Genomic DNA, 24,470 nt, shown 5'->3' on the forward strand with positions numbered 1-24,470 from the left:
ACATGATGCCAATAAAACTATATCTGTGGCAGCAAAAATCATTGATATACATCAGCAAATTAAAAAATACAGATTGTGTGTTGCAGTGATTTTACGAAAAAAGTGTGTCAAGCTTCTTGTATTGCCAGAATGAGAGCGAGAGTAATACATGAATCCTGACACCAGTCATTTTCAGAAATGATGTGATTTTGGTAAGCGTCATCAATTTTCCTTTTTAGATCTTTCCTTTAATAGAAAATTACATGAAATGACCAACCAAAGACAAAAACAAAATAAAGATACAACGAACATAAGACTGGGGAAACAATTTCATTTTACGACGTCACTTCTTAAAATTATGTCATTGGTTACATGTGTGCTTCGTATGATTATTACTGACTCGGTTGTGTTGAACCATGTGGATAATAAAGTCGCATTATCCTCTGATGAAGTACCTACCATTGTGACCTTATCTACTACATCTTCCTGCATGGCTACAGTGTGCTGCATTTCTTCTAGTAACTTGTCTTTTTCACCCATTGCATTATTCAGCTCCTTAATTTTCTACAAAAGTAAAAGAAAATGTCAAAAAACTAGACACACAGTGAAATCTATGTAGTGTACAATTCTTTAAAATGTTAACACAATTACAATGTCTCCTCCATATCAAACAGCTTAAACAACTTTTCATAAGTAAGATAGCAGTCATTGATGCATTTGGTTTTAATCTTAAGTTCAAATCCTGAATTCTTATAATTGGCAACATCCAAAATCAAGAGATTTTAACACAATAAAGTGGATAGGATTTGGAGAGTATGCCAGTTCTGAGTCCCATTAGTCCATTGAAGTCAGAAATGATAGACCTCACCATAAAAAAATAATACCATATTGAACAGCGATATTTAATCCTTTTTTGAAGTACTATATTTTTTTTAAACATTCACATGCTAAGGGGAGATAAAAATTACTCTCCGGCGAGTGTCGGGAGTACAAGTCAAAGCTCCCCTTAAATGGCGATGTCTGAAAAGATTGGATTCATTTGTTTTGTTTGTTATTAAATTTCACAGTAACAATCAAATAATGTTTTCAAATTATTTACATGCGTTTCGATCTGACTTTTTACTGCTTCCCTTTCTAGCAGTATGTATCAAAACAATAATCAAAATAAACATGAAGGGCCTTAAAAAACAAAACAAAACAATATTATTTAGAGGACAGCTTAGAAGACTGCATATCAGTTATAGAATCAAAACTTTCACAACAAACAGCAATAACAGATTTGAATTACGCACTAAATGTCTCTTTAAAGACACCCACTCTTACCTGTTTCAAGTCGTCCACACCGCTCTGGCACTGATCACTATTCTGCAGTTCATCCAACATTTTAGTCTTTTCACAGAGTTCTGTCTTCAGCTTTTCTGTCAATTCTTCAAGTTCTGAATGTTTCTGAAATGTATTTCAGCAGTTTATTGACAAACAATTTAAACTTTATAGTTACGAATTCCAGAGCCCAATACCACAAAAGAACTGTAGCTAAGGTTAAGTGCAGTGACTTAAGGTGAGCTTTACAACTGGTACCATAAACTTTACAGCTATTCCACAGAGCAATCTTATGGGAGTCATAAGTGCCCCTTTAATGATTAATATATTCTTTGCAAAGAAGTGCAAAATAGTTAAATAATAAATTGGTTACTAACTTTTTGGGACATCTGGGATGTATTCATTGGTATTGTAAATCCATGCAGTAACTTTGTTAGTTTATTTGCTAAACAATAATTGCCCAATGCATAAGACATGAGAGTTATGTCCCGTATTTTCGTGTGAAGGTCATAGGGCTTAGAATGTTTTTCATCGAACACACAGTTTCATAGGTATTTGGTATATATTAGAACCATTTTTAGACAAAAAGTTAGTATCCTTCTAAGAAAATGATCAAATCATTATCCAACTGCCATTTGACATCTACCTTAGTACCTATTGTAAATGTTCACAGTAATTTACGACAATAGTAAGCTATGCCACGTCATGGAATTGGCCATCGTAGAAAAAAATTAAAGGGACAGACCCTAGTTTTTAAACACTACGATGTATTTTTCACTATTAAAGCCGTTTTTAATCATTTAAATAGGACTACTTACATTTTATTATTTAGAATATTCATTTTTGTACACCTGAAGTGATTCTGGTCATCCAGGTTTTTGTAATAATCCAAAATGCATTTTTCATAATTCACATGTTCGTCTGAGAAGTAATTGTTATCGAGACCGGCTCTAGTCTATTTTTAGACGATATTTGCAGGTTTAAACATCACAAACTTCAGCTTTTCTCAGTTATAACCATATCCAAATGTTTTGCAGGTGTGTAGATTAACTAAACTTACTGTCCATTTTCATGGACTTATACTAGGGTCTGTGTTTTAAGGTCATGATGGTAGGTATTTATGGCGATAGTAGTGCTAAAATTGCTACCATGGAACAGGGACCAGGACATTAATTATGACTTTAAAAAAAAAAAAAAATCATTTGACAAAATTGAATAACCTACCATTGTGATCTTATCTACATCTTCTTGCATGGCTACAGTATTCTGCATTTGTTCTAGTAACTGGTCTTTTTCACCTATTTCTTTATTCAACTCCTCTATTTTCTACAAAGAAACAGAAAATGTAAAAAAACCCACCAAGGTACACAATGATCGCTATACCATGTACAATTCTTTAAAATGTCAACATAATTACAATGTTCCATCCATATCAATCTGCTTAAACAACATTTTTTGCAAGTAAGACAACAGGCACTGAAGCATTTGTTTTTAATCTTCAGTTCAAATCCTGAATTCATCATCAGCAACACCCAAATTCAACAGATTTCAACATGTAGTAAAGTGGATGTGAACTTGAAATTATGCCACTTCCGAGTCATCAGTCCATAAAAGTCAGAAAATTAAAGTTTGTTTTTGTTTAACGACCCCACTCGAGCACATTGATTTATTAATCATCGGCTATTGGATGTCAAACATTTGGTAATTCTGACATACAGTCTCAGAGGACACCTGCAAGTAGCAAGGGATCTTTTATATGCACCATCCCACAGACAAGACAGCACATACTACTGCCTTTGATATACCAGTTGTGTTGCATTGGCTGGAATGAGAAATAACCCAATGAGCCCACCAACAGGGATCGATCCCATACCGACCACGCATCAAGCCGGCACCTTACCACTGAGCTACATCCTGCCTCATAAAAGTAAGAAATGATCAAGTTTACTTGTTATATTTCTACATATATACATATATGATCGATATTAAATTTCACAGAGTAACAATCAAACGTTTTCTTAAATTATATACATATTTCTTAATCTGTATTATTAATGCTTCCCATTCTAGCAGTTTAGTATATTCCATCAATAAAGTGTATCAAAACAATAATAAAAACAGACATGTAGGACAGCTGGGAAGCCTGCATCATATCAGTTTATAGAAGTGAAACATTTCCAACATGAATAACAGATCCTGAATGACACTCTCACCTGTTTCAAGTCGTCCACATTGCTCTGGCATTGATCACTATTCTGTAGTTCATCCAACATTTTAGTCTTTTCACCAAGTTCTGACTTGAGCATTTTTGTCAATTCTTCAAGTTCTGAATGTTCCTGAAATGTATTTTAGTAGTTAATGACAAACACAATTTAAACTTTACAGTTATGGATAATAATACATTAATTATGATTTGAAAAAACAGATTTGACAAAGCTAAAATTCATACCATTGTAACCTTATCCACCACATCTTCTTGCATCGCAACAGTGTTCTGCATTTGTTCCAGCAAGTTGTCTTTTTCACCCATTTCTTTATTCAACTCCTCTATTTTCTACAAAAGTAAATGAAAATGTAAACAAAACCCCAAGAATTCCACTGAATTAAAATGTCTCGCCCACCGTAAACTTATTAGGTGTTACTGATAGTTGCATCCATAAGATGTACATCTCAATTTTTATTTATATTAAACTAGAACTATACTTTACTGTGAACTAGATTATAATTCAGATCTAAGCAAAACTGAGGAAACACACATCATAGAAAGATAAAAACAAGTGATGACCTCTTGTAGATGTTTAAATATTAATAATATACATTCATATACACATAGGTGCAACTATAAACCAACCTTCATTGATCTAGGACTCACAGTTTGTGAGAAACTGATGTAAACGCAAAAGTTAAACGTTATACTTTGACGCCATCGCCACAATAAAGTGGATGTGAATTTAAGATTGTGTCAGTTCAGAGTCTCATCAGTCCATAAAGTCGAAAATGATCCAAGTTAACGTTATATTTCCACATATATAAATATATGATCAATATTAAATTCCATCATATAGTAACAATCAAACTTTTTCTCAAATAATTTACATATTTCTTAATCAGTATTTTTAATTGTTTCCCATTCGAGCGGTTTGGTATATTCCATCAATAATCAAAACAACCATTGAGGAGTTAAGAAATTATTAAAAGGACAGCTGAGAAGCCTGCATATCAGTTATAGAATCGAAACTTTCACAACAAACATCAATAACAGATTTGAATTACGCACTAAATGTCTCTTTAAAGACACCCACTCTTACCTGTTTCAAGTCGTCCACACCGCTCTGGCACTGATCACTATTCTGTAGTTCATCCAACATTTTAGTCTTTTCACTAAGTTCTATCTTCAGCTTTTCTGTCAATTCTTTAAGTTCTGAATGTTCCTGAAATGTATTTCAGTAGTTCATTGACAAACAATTTAAACTTTACAGTTATAAATGCCAGGCCACCATTCCACAAAGCGATCTTAGCACTACTATCGCCGTAAATACCTACCATCGTGACCTTAATTTTTTCTACGATCACCAGCCCGTTCCATGACATATATACACCAAATACCTTTTACAAAACTCAGTGTTCGATAAAAAAACACCTTTCTAGGCCATACGACAGTCACACGAAAATACACAGAGATAACTCTCATGTCTTATGCATTCGGCAATTGAATAACTTACTATTCTGATCTTATCTACATCTTCTTGCATGGCTACAGTATTCTGCATTTGTTCTAGTAACTGGTCTTTTTCACCCATTTCTTTATTCAACTCCTCAATTTTCTACAAAAGAAAAAGAAAATGTAAAAAACCCACCAAGATACATAATGAAAGCTATGTCATGTACAATTGTTTAAAATGTCAACATACTCAGAATGTCCCGTCCATATCAAACTGATTAAACAATATTTTTGTAAGTAAGTCAGCAGGCACTGAGAATCATTTGCTTTAAAAAAAAATTAACATGTAATAAAGTGGATGTGAACTTGAGATTACACCAGTTTTGAGTCTTATCAGTTCATAAAAGTCCGAAATTATCAAGTTCATTTCATATTCCATAGAGTAACAATCAAACTTTCAAAATAAAGTATATCCATATTTCTTAATCTGTATTATTAATGCTTCCCATTTTATCAGTTTGGTACATTCCATCAATAAAATGTATCAAAACAATAATAAAAACAGACATGTAGACATGTAGGACAGCTAGGAAGCCTGCATCATATCAGTTTATAGAATTGAAACATTTACAACAGGAATAACAGATCCTGAATGACACTCTCACCTGTTTCAAGTCGTCCACATTGCTCTGGTATTGATCACTATTCTGTAGTTCATCCAACATTTTAATCTTTTCATTAAGTTCTAACTTTAGCTTTTCTGCCAGCTTTTCAAGTTCTGAATGTTCCTGAAATGTATTTTAGTAGTTATTGACAAACACAATTTAAACTTTACAGTTAGGAATGTTTAACGACACCCAAGCATGAAAAATACATCGGATATTTGGTGTCAAACTATGATAAATGTAAACATGAAGTGATGAAAATCATCAATATAAAAATTAAACAGTTAAATTAAAACAGTGCAAAAAATACAAATATTACATAAATAGAGGATAATAAACGAGATACCAATTTTCATTTGTCACTAGCTAAAGCTTGTGACAAGTAAAATTATTTCACTCAGGACATAAATTTGATAATAACTGGTACCGAATTTATTATTCTATTTATTACCCCAGCAATTTTTTCTCTAACTGCCTTTATTTTAGACTCGCATGCACAGAAACTATGTAAACCACTTTTCAAGGCTTGTACACTGTTCTGAGTATTGCTATAACTTTGTATTTTAATCATGTTCACAGATAATTTTCAAAAACAAAAGTTCTCTTTATTCTGCAAAAATATATATAATGAATTGCATAAAATGAATTTTTTTTATAAATTTAACACTAAAAACAGTCATGAATGCACTCTTTAAACTACATGATATCATTTTGTGTGTTTGCCAAAATGTGATGATATCATATTTAGTACTGACAAAGTCATTGGTTTGCAAGTGTTAAATCATCCAATAGTATTGTTCGTTAGACCAATGCAGAATATTTCTCACTGAGAAAATATGGGAAATATTTTCCGTTATGAGTGACCACTGGGGTAATAATTAAAATTAAAATTTAGAAAAAGTCAGTATCACAAAGAAATTGCAATAAAAGTTCTGGATGGAATCGAAATGATTCATCCATCACATTTCTTTGTCCACATATATCTCTTCTAGTTTCCCAACTGCCCAAACTTCAGCATTAATTAGTTATGAATAATATTACATAAATTATGACATCAAAAAATAGATTTGACAAAATTAAAATTCATACCATTGTAACCTTATCCACCACATCTTCTTGCATGGCTACAGTGTTCTGCATTTGTTCCAGCAAGTTGTCTTTTTCACCTATTTCTTTATTCAACTCCTCTATTTTCTACAAAAGTAAAAGAAAATATAAACAAAACCCCATGAATTCCACTGAAATAAAATCTCTTGCCCACCATAAATGTATTTGGTGTTACTGATAGTTACATCCATAAGATGTACCCCTCAAATTTTATTTATATTAAACTAGAACTATATTTTACTGTGATCTATAGTCCGTCCCATCATTCTATAAATAATTTTTGTAAATAATTTCAGTTTGGTTTGACATAAGAAGAAAATGTAAAAGTGTTTGGGAAATAACAAAAAAACAACAACTATCGGTGTGTGCAATTTTCAGCTCAAAAATACGTACATGTAACTTGTAGTAAACTCCATAGCATGAAAAACGTGTTCTCTGTGGGACATACTATAGATTATAAATCAGATCTAAGCAAATGTAAAAACACACATCATAGAAAGAGAAAACAAGTGATGAACTATTGTAAATGTTTAAATATTAATATGCATACATACATAAAGATTATTATACAAGCTTATGTGTCGTACTGATTTTACGAAACGGATGTCAGGATTATTGTATTATTGTATATAAAACATGAATCCTGACACGAGTTTCGTAAAATAAGTATGACTCACTTGTCACACGAGTGTAATAATTTCTTTAATATCCACATTATCCAAAATATTATCAAGTTCACTTGTTATATTTCTACATAAATAAATATATGATCAATATTATATTTCATCATACAGTAACAATAAAACATTTTCTCAAATAATATATATATACATATCACAAAGTCGAGTCCCTAAATCCAAAACTTTTGTGATAAATCCTTATAGTTAACAACGAAATACAGTGATATTATCCCTATTCTAATACTACACCTTTTAGGAGTATCTGTAAGACATTTTATTGTTTTTATTAAAAAAATCCCACAAATATAAAACAATTAATTATCTATTCTCCTTACTTACGATATTCAATGAAAACACTTGTAGTAAGTAAAAGTATGACGTAATATTTTTTTCGTTCTCTTAACATGACGTCACTGACTTAGGAGTGAACCAAATGGCAAATTTATCAGCATTGTAGTCTGTCTTTTGAACATGATTTATTGTAATACAGGATACACTAAAAGAAATATTTTTGTTGGCTGTTAATTTCTGTTGCAAGGCATGAGGATATGATTGGACTTTACATTTCTGAGCAATGTTTCAACCTCAGATTGAATTATTTCGAGGAATTCTCCTGGTTTAAAACCACGTTGATGGGGTAGGTTTACAAGTTTATAACTTGCTAACATATTTTCACTTAAAGTTTATATAAATACATAAAATAACATGCATTTACTAAAGGTCAAGTATTATTTTCCAAAACATTTTCAGCATTGTACGATATTTTAAAGCAGTTAATGTTGTTTAAAATTGTGTTTGAAAAATAAAGTCATTTTCATCTTGTCTTCTTTATCAATTTCATTATCACAAAAAGTATGCTTTAAACAAAAATAAGGTACTTCAGATTGTGATTTAATTATTTCTAATGAACCTGCTTACACCCTTTTGAGAATACAAACTAGAAGAGCAGAGCACAAGACATGCTGGTAACTGCTGCGACCGATCAGTGACCAGACCTTACTTGGGGTGAGTGGGTGCATGTCCATTGCTGCTAACGAAGTGTTAAAAGTTACAATGGCACAAAATAATAACAAAATAATAATAATAACATCATTTTCATCTGAAGTTAGTCATGTTGTTGAACATTATTTATACCGACGTTTAAATATAATGAAAAACGCGGAATTAATATATTAACGAAAACACGACACATGAGGCTAAGTGACAGCATACTGAATGAGTTCTTGGAATTTTGTCATCGTGATAAATCCTGGTTTCCCATAACAGCGTATATCTACTGTCCGATTTATTACGAAAATTAACCACTGGAAAAAAGGCTTATATGAAAGTTGTATTAGAATTAGTGTTATTAATGTTTCCCATTCGAGCAGTTTGGTATATTCCATCATTAATCAAACCAACCATGTATAAGTTAAGAAATTATTAAAAGAACAGCTGGGAAGCCTGTATGATATCAATTTACAGAATCTGAATGTTCACAACAGCAATAACAGATTTGAATTACACACTAAATGTCACTTCAAAGATACCCATTCTCACCTGTTTCAAGTCGTCCACATTGCTCTGGCATTGATCACTATTCTGTAGTTCATCCAACAGTCTACTCTTTTCACCGAGTTCTATCTTCAGCTTTTCTGTCAATTCTTTAAGTTCTGAATGTTCCTGAAATGTAGTTTAATAGTTTATAGACAAACAATTTAAACTTTACAGTTATAAATGCCTGGACACTAATTATCACTTGTAAAAAAAAAATTAAAAAAAATTAAAGTGCCTACCATTGTGATCTTATCCACATCTTCTTGCATGGCTACAGTATTCTGTATTTGTTCTAGTAACTGGTCTTTTTCACCCATTTCTTTATTCAGCTCCTCAATTTTCTACAAAGAAAAAGAAAATGTAAAAAAAAAAAAAGGTACATAATGAAAGCTATACCATGTACAATTTTTTAAAATGTCAACATAATTACAATGTCCCATCCATATGAAACTGCTTAAACGATATTTTTGTAAGTAAGACAACAGACACTGAAGCATTTTTTTTTAATCTTCAGTTCAAATCCTGAATTCATCATCAGCAAGACCAAAATTCAACAGATTTCAACATGTAATAAAGTGGATGTGAAATTGAGATTATGGCAGTTCAGGGTCTGACTTGTTATATTTCCACATGTATAAATATATGATTGGTATTAAATTCCAGAGTAACAATCAAACTTTCTTCTCAAATTATATACATATTTCTTAATCTGTATTATTAATGCTTCCCATTCTATCAGTTTGGTATATTCTATCAACAAAATGTATCAAAACTATAATAAAAACAAACATGGAGGACAGCTGGGAAGCATGCATCATATCAGTTTATAGAACTGAAACATTAATAACAGGAATAACAGATCCTGAATGACACTCACCTGTTTCAAGTCGTCCACATTGCTCTGGCATTGATCACTATTCTGTAGTTCATCCAACAGGCTAATCTTTTCACCGAGTTCCGACTTGAGTTTTTTTGTCAATTCTTCAAGTTCTGACTGTTCCTGAAATATATTTTAGTAGTTAGGCAATTCCATGGTCAGGTAAACCAATAGGTCATTTTTAAAAACTCATTCAAGTGAGACAAGTTTGGTATCATTTGAAAGGTTATTATCTCTAGTGTCAAATATTACATTAATCCTTTTTCAGTATGTGTTTTAGTCACTTATAATGCAACTAATTCATCCACCATGAATGCAGCAATATTTTATGAAAAATTATATTAACACATTTATCAGCATATTTTTTATACATAAGTGGCTAGTGATAGTCAATGTTGGGCTAGTAAATAACTACTATTGCCATGCCCGACAGATAGTGAATTTTATTTTTATCAAATGTTGCAGTTGTTTATTTTGTAAATATGAATAACCTGCCCCCCCCCCCCCCCCCCCCCCATCCCCACTGTTAGTGTTTTTAAGCTATATCTTTCTCTTTAGGCGACATATCCAATTTTTAGTATTATTTAGTAAAATGATATTAACTTAAAGTAAAGTAAGGCTAGTGAATTTTTAATCGTGGCTAGTAAATTTTTTAAATAGCTGATCCCATAGCTAGTGGATTTTATAAAAATTCTAGAAGGCTTGAATCTTTATAGAGAAATAATCCCAGATATGTCCTTTGTTACTAGACATAATATTTAAAAGAAATATTTATATTTATATTTATATTTCAAGCCAATTTTATTCATAATATTTACATGTGTTTACTTGTGTACGTCCGATACCAAAATATAACATTTTTTAATCTCCACTTCTGCTAACTGGTTGTAAAATGTTATTAACTGAGATGCAATGTTAATTTTATATGGTTAATTAAAAAATGTAAAAACAATTACTGAATATGTAACAATATCCATTTTTTACTGTGGTGCTGTTATAGTGTACGTTCGACACCATGTACATCTGACACCATAAAGCATGTTTATTTTTTCAAATTTTTATGCAATACCAGTGTGATATTAGGAGACATTTTTATAACTAAAGCCAATTATCAACATCAGTATTAATACAAGTGGATTAAGAGGATTTCATCAAAGCGTGCAAAAGGCAGCTTCCTGTCAAAAGTATTGCTTATGTTTTAAAAGGTAAAAATTATACTTGCAACTAACTGTTCATCTCCGTAAAAAAATAACAAACCCAGTAATTGCATTTACTGTCAGAATTACACCAATTGGAAAATTTGTAGAGGATCACAACTAACATGTTAAATATGATGTCACATTTGAGGAAACTACTTTTTACATTCAGTGGCAGCACTTTACTATTTTGAAATTCTCTAGTTAATTATAGAGAGACTATGTGTGGAATCAACAGATATAAAGTTACTTATAACAAATAAATGCAAAAATATTAAAATATGTCATTTGCATCGTGTTCAGGTCCCTAGTCATGGGGGGTGGGGGGTGGGTGGGGGTGTTGCCTGCATCTTGTACGCCTTCAGCTTTAGAATAATGACAATTTTCTGTGGTACTGTCAGCTAGTGGAAAATTTTCTTGTGTCACTTGTCAGTTGTACATGTACATTAATCACAAGGTATCTGCCTTGCTCCCCCCCCCCCCCCCCACCTCCTTACCCTATGTAGTCATGGGTGTTACATTGATTTTTTTTAATGGGTTTCATTTGTACTGAATAGTAAAAGGTTATGGGTATTATTTAAGGTTTCTTTCAAAGCCAAAAACTGCTTTAAACAAAACACATGGCCTTCTCTGATGCACCTGGTAATTGTTTTTCAATTTCTTCAAACAAAAATAATAAATCCTAGCTCAAACTGTGTTTTTGTTTTTAATATCATCTTGTTTGTTTATTATAATGACCATTTTTCAACACTTGTAAAGTTGTATTTCACATGAATACATCCGACACCAAAAAACCAAAGTTTTTACATCTGATATACAGGTAAACATCTACCCTATAGGAATAGGACATATTATTTTTAATATGCCCTCACACATGACAGAGATTTAGACATAACCATGTGTGGGTGAAAAATTGCAGTTTGTGTGCATACATCCAACACCATGCATATTTTCCCCTGTACACCTGAAGTGACATAAGGATGGAACAAAGTTTATATATGACAATGGTGCCCTAGTTGATTCTTACAATGTAACAATAAAAAGTTGTGGAATTTTTTTTACATTTATGTAATGCTCGGCTGAAATGTATGTCCGACACCACACGGAATTGCCCAGTTATTGACAAATACAATTTAAGCTTTTCAATTATGAATAATATTACAAGTAATTATGACTTTAAAAAAAAATAGATTTGACAAATTAAAATTTCATACCATTGTAACCTTATCCACCACATCTTCTTGCATGGCTACAGTGTTCTGCATTTGTTCCAGCAAGCTATCTTTTTCACGTATTTCTTTATTCAACTCCTCTATTTTCTACAAAAGTAAAAGAAATATAAAAAACCAATATATATGATATAGTCTTTGTATCGGACTAAAAATGCCTCATTTAAGTCAAAATGCATGTATGGCAGCAGATAGACAAAACCTGCATGACTGAATCAGTTACCTTGGAGTTTAATTTCGGGACACGATAAAGCTCAGTCTGTAGAGGTCCTTGGCAGACACATGCGTTTAAAAAACAAAAACTCTAGTTCCAATCAGTGCCAGACCGCTATATCAAAGGCCATGGTATGTGTTGTGTTCTCTATATGAAAGTGCATATAAAAGATCTTTACTGTTAATCGACAAAAAAAAGAGAAAAAAGGTTGTGGGTTCCTCTAAAGACTACGTGTCACAATCACCAAATGTTTGATGTCTAATAGCTGATGATTAATCAATCAATGGGCTCTAGTGGTGTCAAATAAAATGAACATTTACTCTTGGATCTTTTGAATTTATATCTCTCATACAGCAGTGATAAGAAACAGAAATTCACTAGAATTTCCCTTCAATATCTCACCTGTTTCAGTGTATCCATATTGATGTCACTTTCACTTGAATCAACATGCTGGATTGCATCTTTCTTTTCAAGATCTGCTCTCAACTGTTCAATTACCTCTTCTTGTGTATGTTTTGTCTAATTTTGAGATAAATGAATTTGTAATAGTATCTCACATTCCTACAAGATCGTAAAAGCTCAAAGATATTTCTGTTATAAAGATACAGTTAGATCTAATTTCATGTTTTTCACCAAAAGAACTGAATATTTCATCAAATTAACATTATATTTGTTGTGTATGTAACTGTATCTTGGAAAATCAGACTGCAAATCATTTAATCGAACACTGTATATAATTAAGTACCTGTGTTAATTCTTCCACTAATTTTTCTAGTGCTAAAGTCGTATCCTTTGCTTCTGATGAAATATTCACTTGTTCATCAAAATCCAGTTTGGCCTTTTCATTCTGTGCCTATAAAACAAATCATTATTAAAAAGTGTATTAGCAGACTGTCGTCAAGTTATAAGAATGTGTTTCATCTTTATTCTCACAACAAATATGACTTAAAATGACAGACCCAGCTATTTAAACACTACGGCATAGGTATTACTATTTATTAGAGATAATTGAAATTAGACATTACTTATAGTTTACATGTATTTAGATTATCCATTTCCCAACATTTGAACTGTATCTGGTCATCGTGATGTTTTTAATACCACTAAATGCATTTTCTTTATTTTTAAATATATGAGAAATAACGGTTATGGAGACGAGATCAAGTCTATTTTTAAGGGTATTTTCCAATTTCAACATCATACTCTTGTTTCACTCCAATGTATCTTTATCCAAATATTTTGCAGGTTAGTGTCCATTTTCAAGGCTTGAAACTAGGGTCTGAGACTTTAATATTTTAGACTTAGTATAAACTAAACTATAAACTATTATTGTGCAATATGCATGGATATGACCTTTTTCTTTCTTTTTTTTTTAAATAAAATTTATTGACCCCAGGAAACAAATACACAGTCGTGCCAGGGTTCGGGCCCTGGTATCGCTACTTTAACAATAATTTAATATGTTAAACATTATACACAAGTGAATAGTATATACAGTCAGACCTCGTTACAACGACCACGTTCGTCCCTGGGTCACTTTGTCATTATATCGAAATTGTCGTTATATCGATTTATTATTCTTCAGCTACTGGGTGTCAATAGTAGCAAGTGATTATTTATATGCACCATACCACAGACAGGATAACACATACAAAGGCATTTAATATACCAATCGTGGTACACTGGCTGGAATGGGAAATAGCCCAATGGTCCCACCAACAGGGATGGATCACAGACCATCATTAAATCCTAAGTATATTATTATTAATCAAAGCGCATTCACAGTCAATCTAATCGATTGGTACCTACTTCGTTTACAAAATGACATAAAACTAGTAGACTTGATTGTTCGAAGTTAATCCTTTAATTGAATGACTAAAGGGTTATGTTCAAAAGCAATACACGTCTACATAGTTAGCAGACATCTCTTTTCAAAAAAGGTGACAAATGTTATTACCCGGTATACCATTATATATTATTATAAATGTTATAATGAGGAGAATTCCCACCCCTGATTAATAAAGCATATTGCAAAAAATTTGTATGTATGTGATATTTCGATATGAAATCTTCATATTTTAGGAAGTCTTCTTGTTCATTCAATAGATCACCTATAAACATGATACTAGTTTTAAGATATTTTTTATATAAATATGTTTTTTTATCTATACATATTTTACTGTTGTACCAAATATTAATACCTAAAATGTCATTTATATTTCGTGGTTGTTGTTTTTGTTGTATCTGTAACCTGCAGTATAATGTCTCTCTCCAAAATGTATTTAGTATTCATTCAAGTTTAAAAGTAATGAAATAGTTGCCGTGTATAATTAAATCGCGTGTAGATATACCTGTAATAGATTTAAAGAGATGAATCCACTGAAATGAAATTTCATTTTCAATAACTGCATTTTTAATCTGAATCAGAAGTTTTTCATACAAAACTTACCATCTGTTTTAAATGATCAAACAGCGTATAATCACCTGTTTTATGTCATCCATCAGCTTTTCCTGATTTACAGTGGTATTCTCAGCTTCTGTCAACAATTCATTCTTTTTGTCAAGTTCCAGTTTCAAATTCTCAGTTAATGTTTCTTGCTCAGCTTGTACCTTAATGGAATTTAACATCTTTGAATAATGCTGAAGACAAACAACTGTAATTTTGATAGATTGGGCCCATATTTTTGAAGGAATCTTAGCACTATGAAATCATAACACCATCGTAGGCTATAACATCACCATAGCACAGGCCACAGTGACTTCACAGCCTACGATGGCTTTACGGTTTCGTAGTGCTAAGATTGCTTTGAAAAAATATGGGCCCAGGGGCCTAATTCATTAAACTCTTGCAACTTTGCGATCTCACAGTGCAATGCTAAAAGACTTACAAAGAGGATGCTTTGTTGTCTAGCAGAGCCTAAGAGACCTTTGTGAATTAGGTCCCTGGTCTCTTTTTGCAATTAACAATTAAAAATAATTAATCATTTTTAAATAAAATTTCCATGAAACAAAAAGAACAAGAGTTACCGGCAAGGTACATGATACACCCATCAAAAATAGGTCGTGGTGACACCACCATCCTAAGTTGTACATGCATGCAAGGTTTGACGAACCTATATATTATATGAATTGATAAGGAAAATATGGCCAAGGAATTCCTTTAATGTGCAGTAATGCATGAAAAGTAGGTTGCAGTGACCTAATTATGGTACATGACACAATAACACCCCAAGTTGTACTTGCATGCAAGGTCTGATGATCCTATATGAATTGATAAGGAAGATATGGCCTGGTCAAGGATTTCCTTTATTGTGCAAGTAATGCATGAAAAATAGGTTGCGGTAACCTAGTTATGGTATGTGACATATTGCCATCCAAGGAAGGGTCGAATATATCACACTTACACAATGTTGACCGAATGATTGGTTCGAACTACCCAATGGGTCTATGTGGTTCGAACCAATGAGATTCAACTGTATATGAAAGGGAAAGTTACATACACCAACCCCCTATTCAAAATGAAAAGTGATATTTTTCATAAGGGATCACTGGACAAATTCGAGCTGGTTTTAGCTAGTCGTTATTTAACAAGAGGACTTTGCTGGTACACAACTTATATGATAACTGACCTGAAACTAAAGATGAATATGTTCTAGTATTAAAACTGAATAAATGAATTGATGGGTGAGACAAATGAACAACTGAATGATTTAATGAATAAATGAAACACCAATGGCACTAGCATTAAAATCATTCCAACAATTAAAAAAAACCTGAACTTTATCCACACACCTGCTTCAAATCATCCACCAACTTTTTCCTAACCACAGCTGTATTCTTGGTTTCTGTCAACATGGCTGTTTTTTCAGCAAGATCAGATTGCAGCTTCACAATTATAGCTTTATAGTCAGTATGTTCCTGCAATGCCATTATACATGTGATTGTAGTTCTGGGATCCAGCTATTTTTTTTAATTATTTTTTATTTTAATTAATTTATAACTGTTTAAACAAAACACACACTATTCATAGCTAAATTATCCGGATGTTATTTGGCTAATAAAATTTTATTTTTTATTTAGCCGCTTTTTAATAATTTTGGAGGAAATACTTCAGGTATCGAAAAATTGGCTATAAAAAGACACTTCTTTTCAGTGTGAGTCATGTTTATAAATACAAACAAGAATATTGATCAATGCACAACTGTTTTCACTATATAATTGATGTGGATAAAATGTTTTACAACAAGATTGTAGCTGTTAGCGACACCTCAAAACCCTGTAAACATGGACTGAACAGATGAACCAAACCTCTATTTACGCACATTCATCCCAATTGCCACCTCCAACATATCGGTTCTAACGATTAAAACACATAGAACACACTTTTAAACTCTTTGCAAAACCTCTACTTGGACTTTTAGGTACAACAATACTGAATTTACATTTCCCATGATGCACCATTCTTCAATGTATACTGCTATTGACATCAACCAAAACATAGGATGTTATTTAGTAAGAAGCCCGGAGAACTTTGTTCCACTTGTATAACACAAGAATTCTGCAGAATTCAATGTCTCACCTAGCATATTTTTGGTGCACCGTGATGAACGTCCATAGATGCAACTAGAAATCACAAATCATTAATACAGGACTTAATAGTTTGTCAAAAAAGGAAATTTAAAACAAAGGTTGATGCTGTTGATACTGCCACCACTATCAGAAAAGTATTATCTATATCTTATCTTTTTACCAGTACTTAGTAAAGGTGAGGCAATAAATGATAATGAATTGAATTTTTTATTATTTAATGAATGAGGGGCGGGACATAACCCAGTGGTAAATAAATCACCTGATGCATGGTCAGTCTGGTGATGCATGGTCAGTCTGGGATCAATCCTTGTCAGTGGGCCCATTGGGCTATTTCTTGTTCAAGCCAGTGCACCACGACTGGTATATCAAAGGCTGTCGTATGTGCTATCCTGCCTATGGGATGGTGCATATACAAAATAAAAAAAATCCCTTGCTACTAATGGAAAAATGTAGTGGGTGTCCTCGTTAAGACTATATGTCAAAATTACCAAATGTTTGACATCCTATAGCCAATGATTAATAAATCAATGTGCTCTAGTGTTGTCGTTAAACAAAACAAACCTTTTAAAATTCAATGAATGATCATAGATGGAGAGATGACATTGCAGCTTTAAAAGCTACTGATTAATAAATCAATGTACTCTAGTGGTGTTGTTAAACAATTTTTTTTTTTTTAAATTTAATGATCACAGAAAATCGAGAGATGACACTGCAGCTTTAACATACCTCGAAAAAGAAAGAAAGAAAGGTTTTATTTAATGACGCACTCAACACATTGTATTTACAGTTATATGGCGTCAGACATATGGTTAAGGACCACACATATATTGACATAGGAAACCCGCTGTCACCACTTCATGGGCTACTCTTTTCGATTAGCAGTAAGAGATCTTTTATATGCACCATCCCACAGACAGGGTAGTACATACCACGGCCGTTGATATACCAGTCATGGTGCACTAGCTGGAACGAAAAATAGCCCAAATGAGCCCACCAGGGGATCGATCCCACACCGATCGTGCATCGAGTGCTGTACCACTGGGCTACATCCCACCACCCAACATACATCGAGTCCAAAAAGAAAGATGAAGTGTGACACCATTTATACATACCATTTCACACACACTGCCGTCTGTTGCCTCGGCTATCTGCACTTGCTTTAGGGACTGGTTTTTGATGGCGATAACCTCATGCAGACCATCCACTGTAGCTTGTAAATGGGTGACCTCCTGAAATAAAGTTGTTTAAAAATACTGACAAACAAACTATGACAAACATTGAAAATAATTTCATAAAAGAACACAATATCTTTGAACAAGAACCACTACATGCATTTCAAATGTATTTGAAGAGTTATCTAGCACCTACTGTGAAAAAAAAAGAAAATTATAAAGAACACTTGTCGAAAGTAGAACTGGGCAATATATCGTATATACAGTCCAGTATCAGTATACCATATATACCCCCCGGTATCGGCATCGTGTCAATACCGATTTACCGTACCGAGTAAATATTAAAATACTGAAATTTCAGTATTGATAAATGTTTACCGCCATTTAGTAAAGCCCTAGCAATATATCTCACAAACACAAAATAGTTGAAAAGAGGAGAGATTAGGGTCTTGTGTATGGAATTTAATTTTATCAAGATGAAATTAGTAGGTGAGACTTAACTCGGGCATGTATTTAAAGTTGAGTATACCAAAAATACCGCTTGGTATGGTATCAGTACCGAATATCGTACCAATTTTTAGGTAAATCACCCCTCAAATACCAATACCGAACCTAAAACTTTCATCACTGTTCAGCTCTGCACAAAAGCATATTTGGATTAGAAATGAAACCCACTGCCACCACAAAGGCTATTCCCACTGAAAAACAAAAAGCAGCAAGGTATCTTCTACAGGCAGGACAGTACATACCAGTTTGTTTGTTTTGTTTAACGACACCACTAGAGCATTGATTTATTAATCATCAGCTACTGGATGTGAAATATTTGTTAATTTTGACTTACAGTCTAAGAAAGGAAACCCACTATATTTTTCCATTAGTAGCAAGGGATCTTTTATATGCATGATCCAATAGACAAGATAGCACATAGCACAGCCTTTGATGTACCAGCTGTGGAGAACTGGTTGGGATGAAATAAGAATCCCAAGAAACTAGTCCATCAAGGGATGGAATAAGAATCCTAACAAACTAGTCCATCAAGGGATGGAATAAGAATCCCAACAAACTAGTCCATCAAGGGATGGAATAAGAATCCCAACAAACTAGTCCATCAAGGGATGGAATAAGAATCCCAACAAACTAGTCCATCAAGGGATGGAATAAGAATCCCAACAAACTAGTCCATCAAGGGATGGAATAAGAATCCTAACAAACTAGTCCATCAAGGGATGGAATAAGAATCCCAACAAACTAGTCCATCAAGGGATGAAATAAGAATCCCAACAAACTAGTCCATCAAGGGATGGAATAAGAATCCCAACAAACTAGTCCATCAAGGGATGGAATAAGAATCCCAACAAACAAGTCCTTCAAGGGATGGAATAAGAATCCCAACAAACTAGTCCATCAAGGGATGAAATAAGAATCCCAACAAACTAGTCCATCAAGGGATGGAATAAGAATCCCAACAAACTAGTCCATCAAGGGATGGAATAAGAATCCCAACAAACTAGTCCATCAAGGGATGGAATAAGAATCCCAACAAACTAGTCCATCAAGGGATGGAATAAGAATCCCAACAAACTAGTCCATCAAGGGATGGAATAAGAATCCCAACAAACTAGTCCTTCAAGGGATGAAATAAGAATCCTAACAAACTAGTCCATCAAGGGATGGAATAAGAATCCCAACAAACTAGTCCATCAAGGGATGGAATAAAAAATCCCAACAAATGAGTCCTTCATGGAATGGAATAAAAATCCCAACGAGTCCTTCAAAGGACAACATAAAAATCCCAACAAACTAGTCCTTCAAGGGATGGAATAAAAATCCCAACAAACAAGTCCTTCAAGGGATGGAATACAAATCCCAACAAAGTAATCCTTCAAGGGCAAATGATTTTGTGAGCCATCACATTTAAACTACATCCTGTAAATTTTAGCGACTTGAATTAAAAAAAAAAAAATTCTTTAAATAAAAAGGCCTATTGCATTCTTACTTGCTGCAGTGTTTCAATAATGCTTTCTTGTATTTCACTTGAGGTCATTGATTTTTCAGCATCATTCTGCTGGGCAATACCAACTCTCAGCTGCTCAATGACGTCTTCTTGTTCATTTTTTACCTGTAAAATATAACAGGTACTATGAACATTTAGGTCAGTGTTTCTGCCAGAAAGAAATTTTTGGGTATGGCACTATGGAATTGAATGCAATCACAGTCAACAAAGGGTGTGTGTGTGTGTGTGGGGGGGGGGGGGGGGGGGGGCCCTCCCCCAGAAAGAAAATGGGTTAACTTTATGCTTAGGGTTAATAAAATCATACATTACTGATAAGAGTAATTAATTTTGTTAAAAGATTCACTTTGATAAAAAAAAAATTGCAAAAAAATCTGGGTATGGCGTCACCCCCATTTTACCCTCTGGCAGGGTGTATAGGACCGAGCTATCCCAGGTAATTCCCACCACCTCAGGTATACTTTTTTTCATCCCACATAACCACATGAAAACAGCCCTGCATTGAAAAAAAAAAAAAAAAAAAAAAAATTAAAATCCAGTTCATTTGTGCAGCTATTTGAGAAGAAATATGCTTCATATTTGTTATACGTTTGCAATGGTGAAAAAAACAAACAATCTTCTACTCTACATAACGTCAGTCCATCTTTGTTGTTATTTGAGAAAAACTAAACAATTGTGACTATCAGAGCCTCAGGATTGATGAAATTTAACTCATTAACATACACCAAAGTAGCTGTGTTTTTTGCACATTTGTTGTGGAATGTTGTTGAGCATCAATTCACACTGGCATTTCTTTTTTAATTTGTCCCAAAAAGTATTTCGAGTACTAAAAATTGACTTTTAGGAATATGACAAAGAACTGCTGGTTCGTAATTAATTTTTTCTTCTTTTTTTTCACTTATAATTTTTTTTCCAGTTTACCTAACATTTGGCTCAAATAAGGTCTGTCGCAACGGTATATTAAAATATATAAAACAACTCACAACTTAAATGTCTTTTTAAAAATTCAGAAAAAATAACTTTTGCTATTTTTCAAAACTGGTCATTTTAAACGGGAGCTATGCAAATAATGAACGCATGTCAGTAATCAGTAAATTTATAGTAAGTGTAATGCAGAAAACAGGTTGTGTTTGTTTCAATACATGGTTTCTCAACTGCATTCAAATATTCACCTTTTTCAAATTTTTCAACAGCTGTTCCAGTACCTCACTTTCACCACTGGCTTTTATCAACATCTCATCTTTCTTATCTAGGTCACACCGTAACGTTTCAATTAGTAATTCTTGCTCAGTGTGCTCCTAAAATGAAATATTTTAAATGGAATCAACCTCACATCAAAAACCGAAAGGAAACGAAATAGTTTTAGCAACAAAACGTATGGATACTAGGTGTTTAACAGGTAGTTGCAACACTTGAAAGTAGGGCTTCTAGATTATGGTAGCCCCACTCTCATGGCTAGTGATATTCAATGTTGGGCTAGTAAATAACTACAATTGCTATGCCCGACGGCTAGTGATTTTGTGTGTGTGTCAAATGTTGCAGTTAAGTGTATTTTGTATATATAAATATCCTGACCGCACCCACCAATGTTAGTATTTATAAGCTCTATCTCACTCTTTAGGTGACATATCTGATTATTACTATTATTTAGTAAATTTGTTTTTGACTTATAAGTAAAGTAGGGCTAGTGAATTCTTAATGGTGGCTAGTAAATTATTAAAATCACTGATCCCATGGCTAATTGATTTTATAAAAATTCTAGAAGTCCTGTTGGAAGGGAACAATATTTTACATGAACTTTCATTCCGTTCGCTGTCAGTTATGTAATTTTAAATTCATACAAACTGCCAACTGGTTAGTAATAGGTTTAAAACATAAAATGTTATATGAAAGTCACTTTATCAAGTATCAAAGAAACTGTTCTTCAATGATTCGCAATAAAACATTTTTTATTCTATATTTTATTTTGCATAAACTTTCACCATCAGCTGGAAATACTGTCATGAAAATCCAAGTTCAACACAAGTTGTGGCAAATGATTAGGTTATGCAAGTATACTTCATTAATAAAAACAATTGATAACCTAAAGTCTGCCTCACCCTCCTACAAAAATGTTTTTTGTAATTAATTTTAGTTTGGTTTGATGTAAGAAGACAAATAAGGTTTTGGAAATGACCAAAAAACTAACTATTTTTGTGTGCAATTTAGAAATCAACTGGCTCAGAAATAAATAACTTGTAGTAAAAAGTATGAAAAAAAGGCATTCTCTGTGGGAATGACTATAGGTAAAAATCATGTGAACCGACTTTCCGATTTCCTAAGATTCTGGACCGGCCTCAGTGGCGTCGTGGTTAGGCCATCGGTCTACAGGCTGGTAGGTACTGGGTTCGGATCCCAGTCGAGGCATGGGATTTTTAATCCAAATACCGACTCCAAACCCTGAGTGAGTGCTCCGCAAGGCTCATTGGGTAGGTGTAAACCACTTGCACCGACCATCCATAACTGGTTCAACAAAAGCCATGGTTTGTGCTATCCTGCCTGTGGGAAGCGCAAATAAAAGATCTCTTGTTGCTAATCAGAAAGAGTAGTCCATGTATTGGCGACAGCGGGATTCCTCTAAAAATCTGTGTGGTCCTTAACCATATGTCTGACGCCATATAACCGTAAATAAAATGTGTTGAGTGCGTCGCTAAATAAAACATTTCTTTCTTTCCTAAGATTCTGAAATATTGTACCCTGCTTAATGAAGAAAAAGTTGGGGGGTTTTAATGACACCGCAAATCATTGACTATTGGATGTCAACCATTTGGTAATTGTGACATATAGTCAGAGGAAACCCTCTACATTTTTCCAGTAGTAGCATGGGATCTTTTATAGCACCCTCCAACAGACAGGATAGCACATACCACAGCCATTGATATACCAGTCATGGTGTACTGGCTGGAACGGGAAATAGCCCAATGGGCCAACCGATGGGGACTGATCCTAGACTGACCGCGCATCAAGCAAGCACTTTACAACTGGACTATGTTGTTGAATTTGAACCCGACTCACGGAAGTGATTTGATCCAAGTATTTCTGCTGCATCATTAGTGTTGCCTCCATCTGTTCCAGTGACTTGTTGTTGTCGTTCACTTCGTTTCTCAGATTCTCAATCACCTGGGTTAAGTCAACCAAAAAGTAGACCAAAAAATTCAGAAAATTTTACAGGGAACCTTTTGTTCAGCATCGCGTTGCGATTTGCCAAGCAAGTTTAAGAGATCACTACATTAAAACATTAAACATTAGTTGCTAATAAATTTTCAGTCGATCAGATAAGTAAGTGATCAAAAGTTGGAAAACAATATCTTTCCTGGGATCTCAAAAGTAGGGGGTTACTCACTTCAACGAACCATGGGTCCTATTCCTTGACCAAGACTCCACACAAACCCTTTGCACAAACACATGGGTTTTCCCCAGTGTCGGAAATAGTTCTATTTCATTTTATGCAGCAAGACCCACATGAATCATGTTGCTTGTTACATTTTGGATGCCACGGTAAATAACAATGGCTGCTTCCATGTATTTGCTATAACATGCTGATCAAAACTGCAAATCTCACTTAACTAATTATATGATAATTATATCACTTTCATTATGCCTGATATAACAGTGGAAAACTTTCAAAGTAAAATGTGATACAGCACATGCACACACACGTCTCCAATACTGTACATTTACATACATAATGAGCAGGTAAGTGTGTACAGCGTATATTAGTGTGTAATACATACTTGTGTTGAATCATCTGTAAAATTTTCTTCCGTTTCCACAGATTCTGAACGTTCCTTGGTCTCGAAAGTAGGACACGTACCTGATTTCAGCTGCTCAATTATCTTTTCGAGCTCACCCTTTTCCTACAAACAATATTTTTAATCCATTATTATACATTATTCTTTCAAACCTGGAGTAAATCATACTTGTTAAAATGTAGGAAAGAAAACATTGCACTATAATCGGCATATGAGGTGAAAAAACAGGGAGGACTCGCACACTTCAACATGATTTAAAAGTATTTTAGGAAATATTGATTAGTAACCTGCATATGTAACTATTCACTTAATGTCATTAATTCTAAAATGAAGAAACTAACAGGTTTTCCCTCTTAGATGAAACATTGAAAGATTTGACTCCTACCTACAGATTTTTGAAGCTTTTCTGGATCTTAAAAACCCCCAGTATACATTCAAATAT

At 33.4% G+C, this 24,470-nt stretch overlaps 1 protein-coding gene across 1 annotated transcript in view; it reads right to left on the reverse strand.

Annotated features, from left to right (window-relative positions):
• Positions 1–24,470, reverse strand: part of LOC121368666 (centromere-associated protein E-like) — a 94,464-nt gene that overhangs the window by 38,765 nt on the left and 31,229 nt on the right. Inside the window, exons 19-40 of the mRNA XM_041493405.1 lie at positions 24,011–24,133; positions 23,292–23,396; positions 21,410–21,535; positions 20,223–20,345; positions 18,167–18,283; positions 16,257–16,382; positions 14,949–15,074; positions 13,210–13,317; positions 12,867–12,983; positions 12,236–12,340; positions 9,826–9,948; positions 9,188–9,289; positions 8,952–9,074; positions 6,715–6,819; positions 5,626–5,748; positions 5,022–5,123; positions 4,608–4,730; positions 3,749–3,853; positions 3,513–3,635; positions 2,524–2,625; positions 1,303–1,425; positions 439–543 (exon numbers count right to left, since the gene is read on the reverse strand). Coding sequence (XP_041349339.1) covers positions 439–543; positions 1,303–1,425; positions 2,524–2,625; positions 3,513–3,635; positions 3,749–3,853; positions 4,608–4,730; positions 5,022–5,123; positions 5,626–5,748; positions 6,715–6,819; positions 8,952–9,074; positions 9,188–9,289; positions 9,826–9,948; positions 12,236–12,340; positions 12,867–12,983; positions 13,210–13,317; positions 14,949–15,074; positions 16,257–16,382; positions 18,167–18,283; positions 20,223–20,345; positions 21,410–21,535; positions 23,292–23,396; positions 24,011–24,133 — 2,535 coding nt within the window. The remainder of the gene's footprint in view (positions 1–438; positions 544–1,302; positions 1,426–2,523; positions 2,626–3,512; positions 3,636–3,748; positions 3,854–4,607; positions 4,731–5,021; positions 5,124–5,625; positions 5,749–6,714; positions 6,820–8,951; positions 9,075–9,187; positions 9,290–9,825; positions 9,949–12,235; positions 12,341–12,866; positions 12,984–13,209; positions 13,318–14,948; positions 15,075–16,256; positions 16,383–18,166; positions 18,284–20,222; positions 20,346–21,409; positions 21,536–23,291; positions 23,397–24,010; positions 24,134–24,470) is intronic.

The sequence above is a fragment of the Gigantopelta aegis genome, chromosome 3, assembly GCF_016097555.1.
Source record: "Gigantopelta aegis isolate Gae_Host chromosome 3, Gae_host_genome, whole genome shotgun sequence".
Classification (NCBI taxonomy): Eukaryota; Metazoa; Mollusca; class Gastropoda; order Neomphalida; family Peltospiridae; genus Gigantopelta; species Gigantopelta aegis.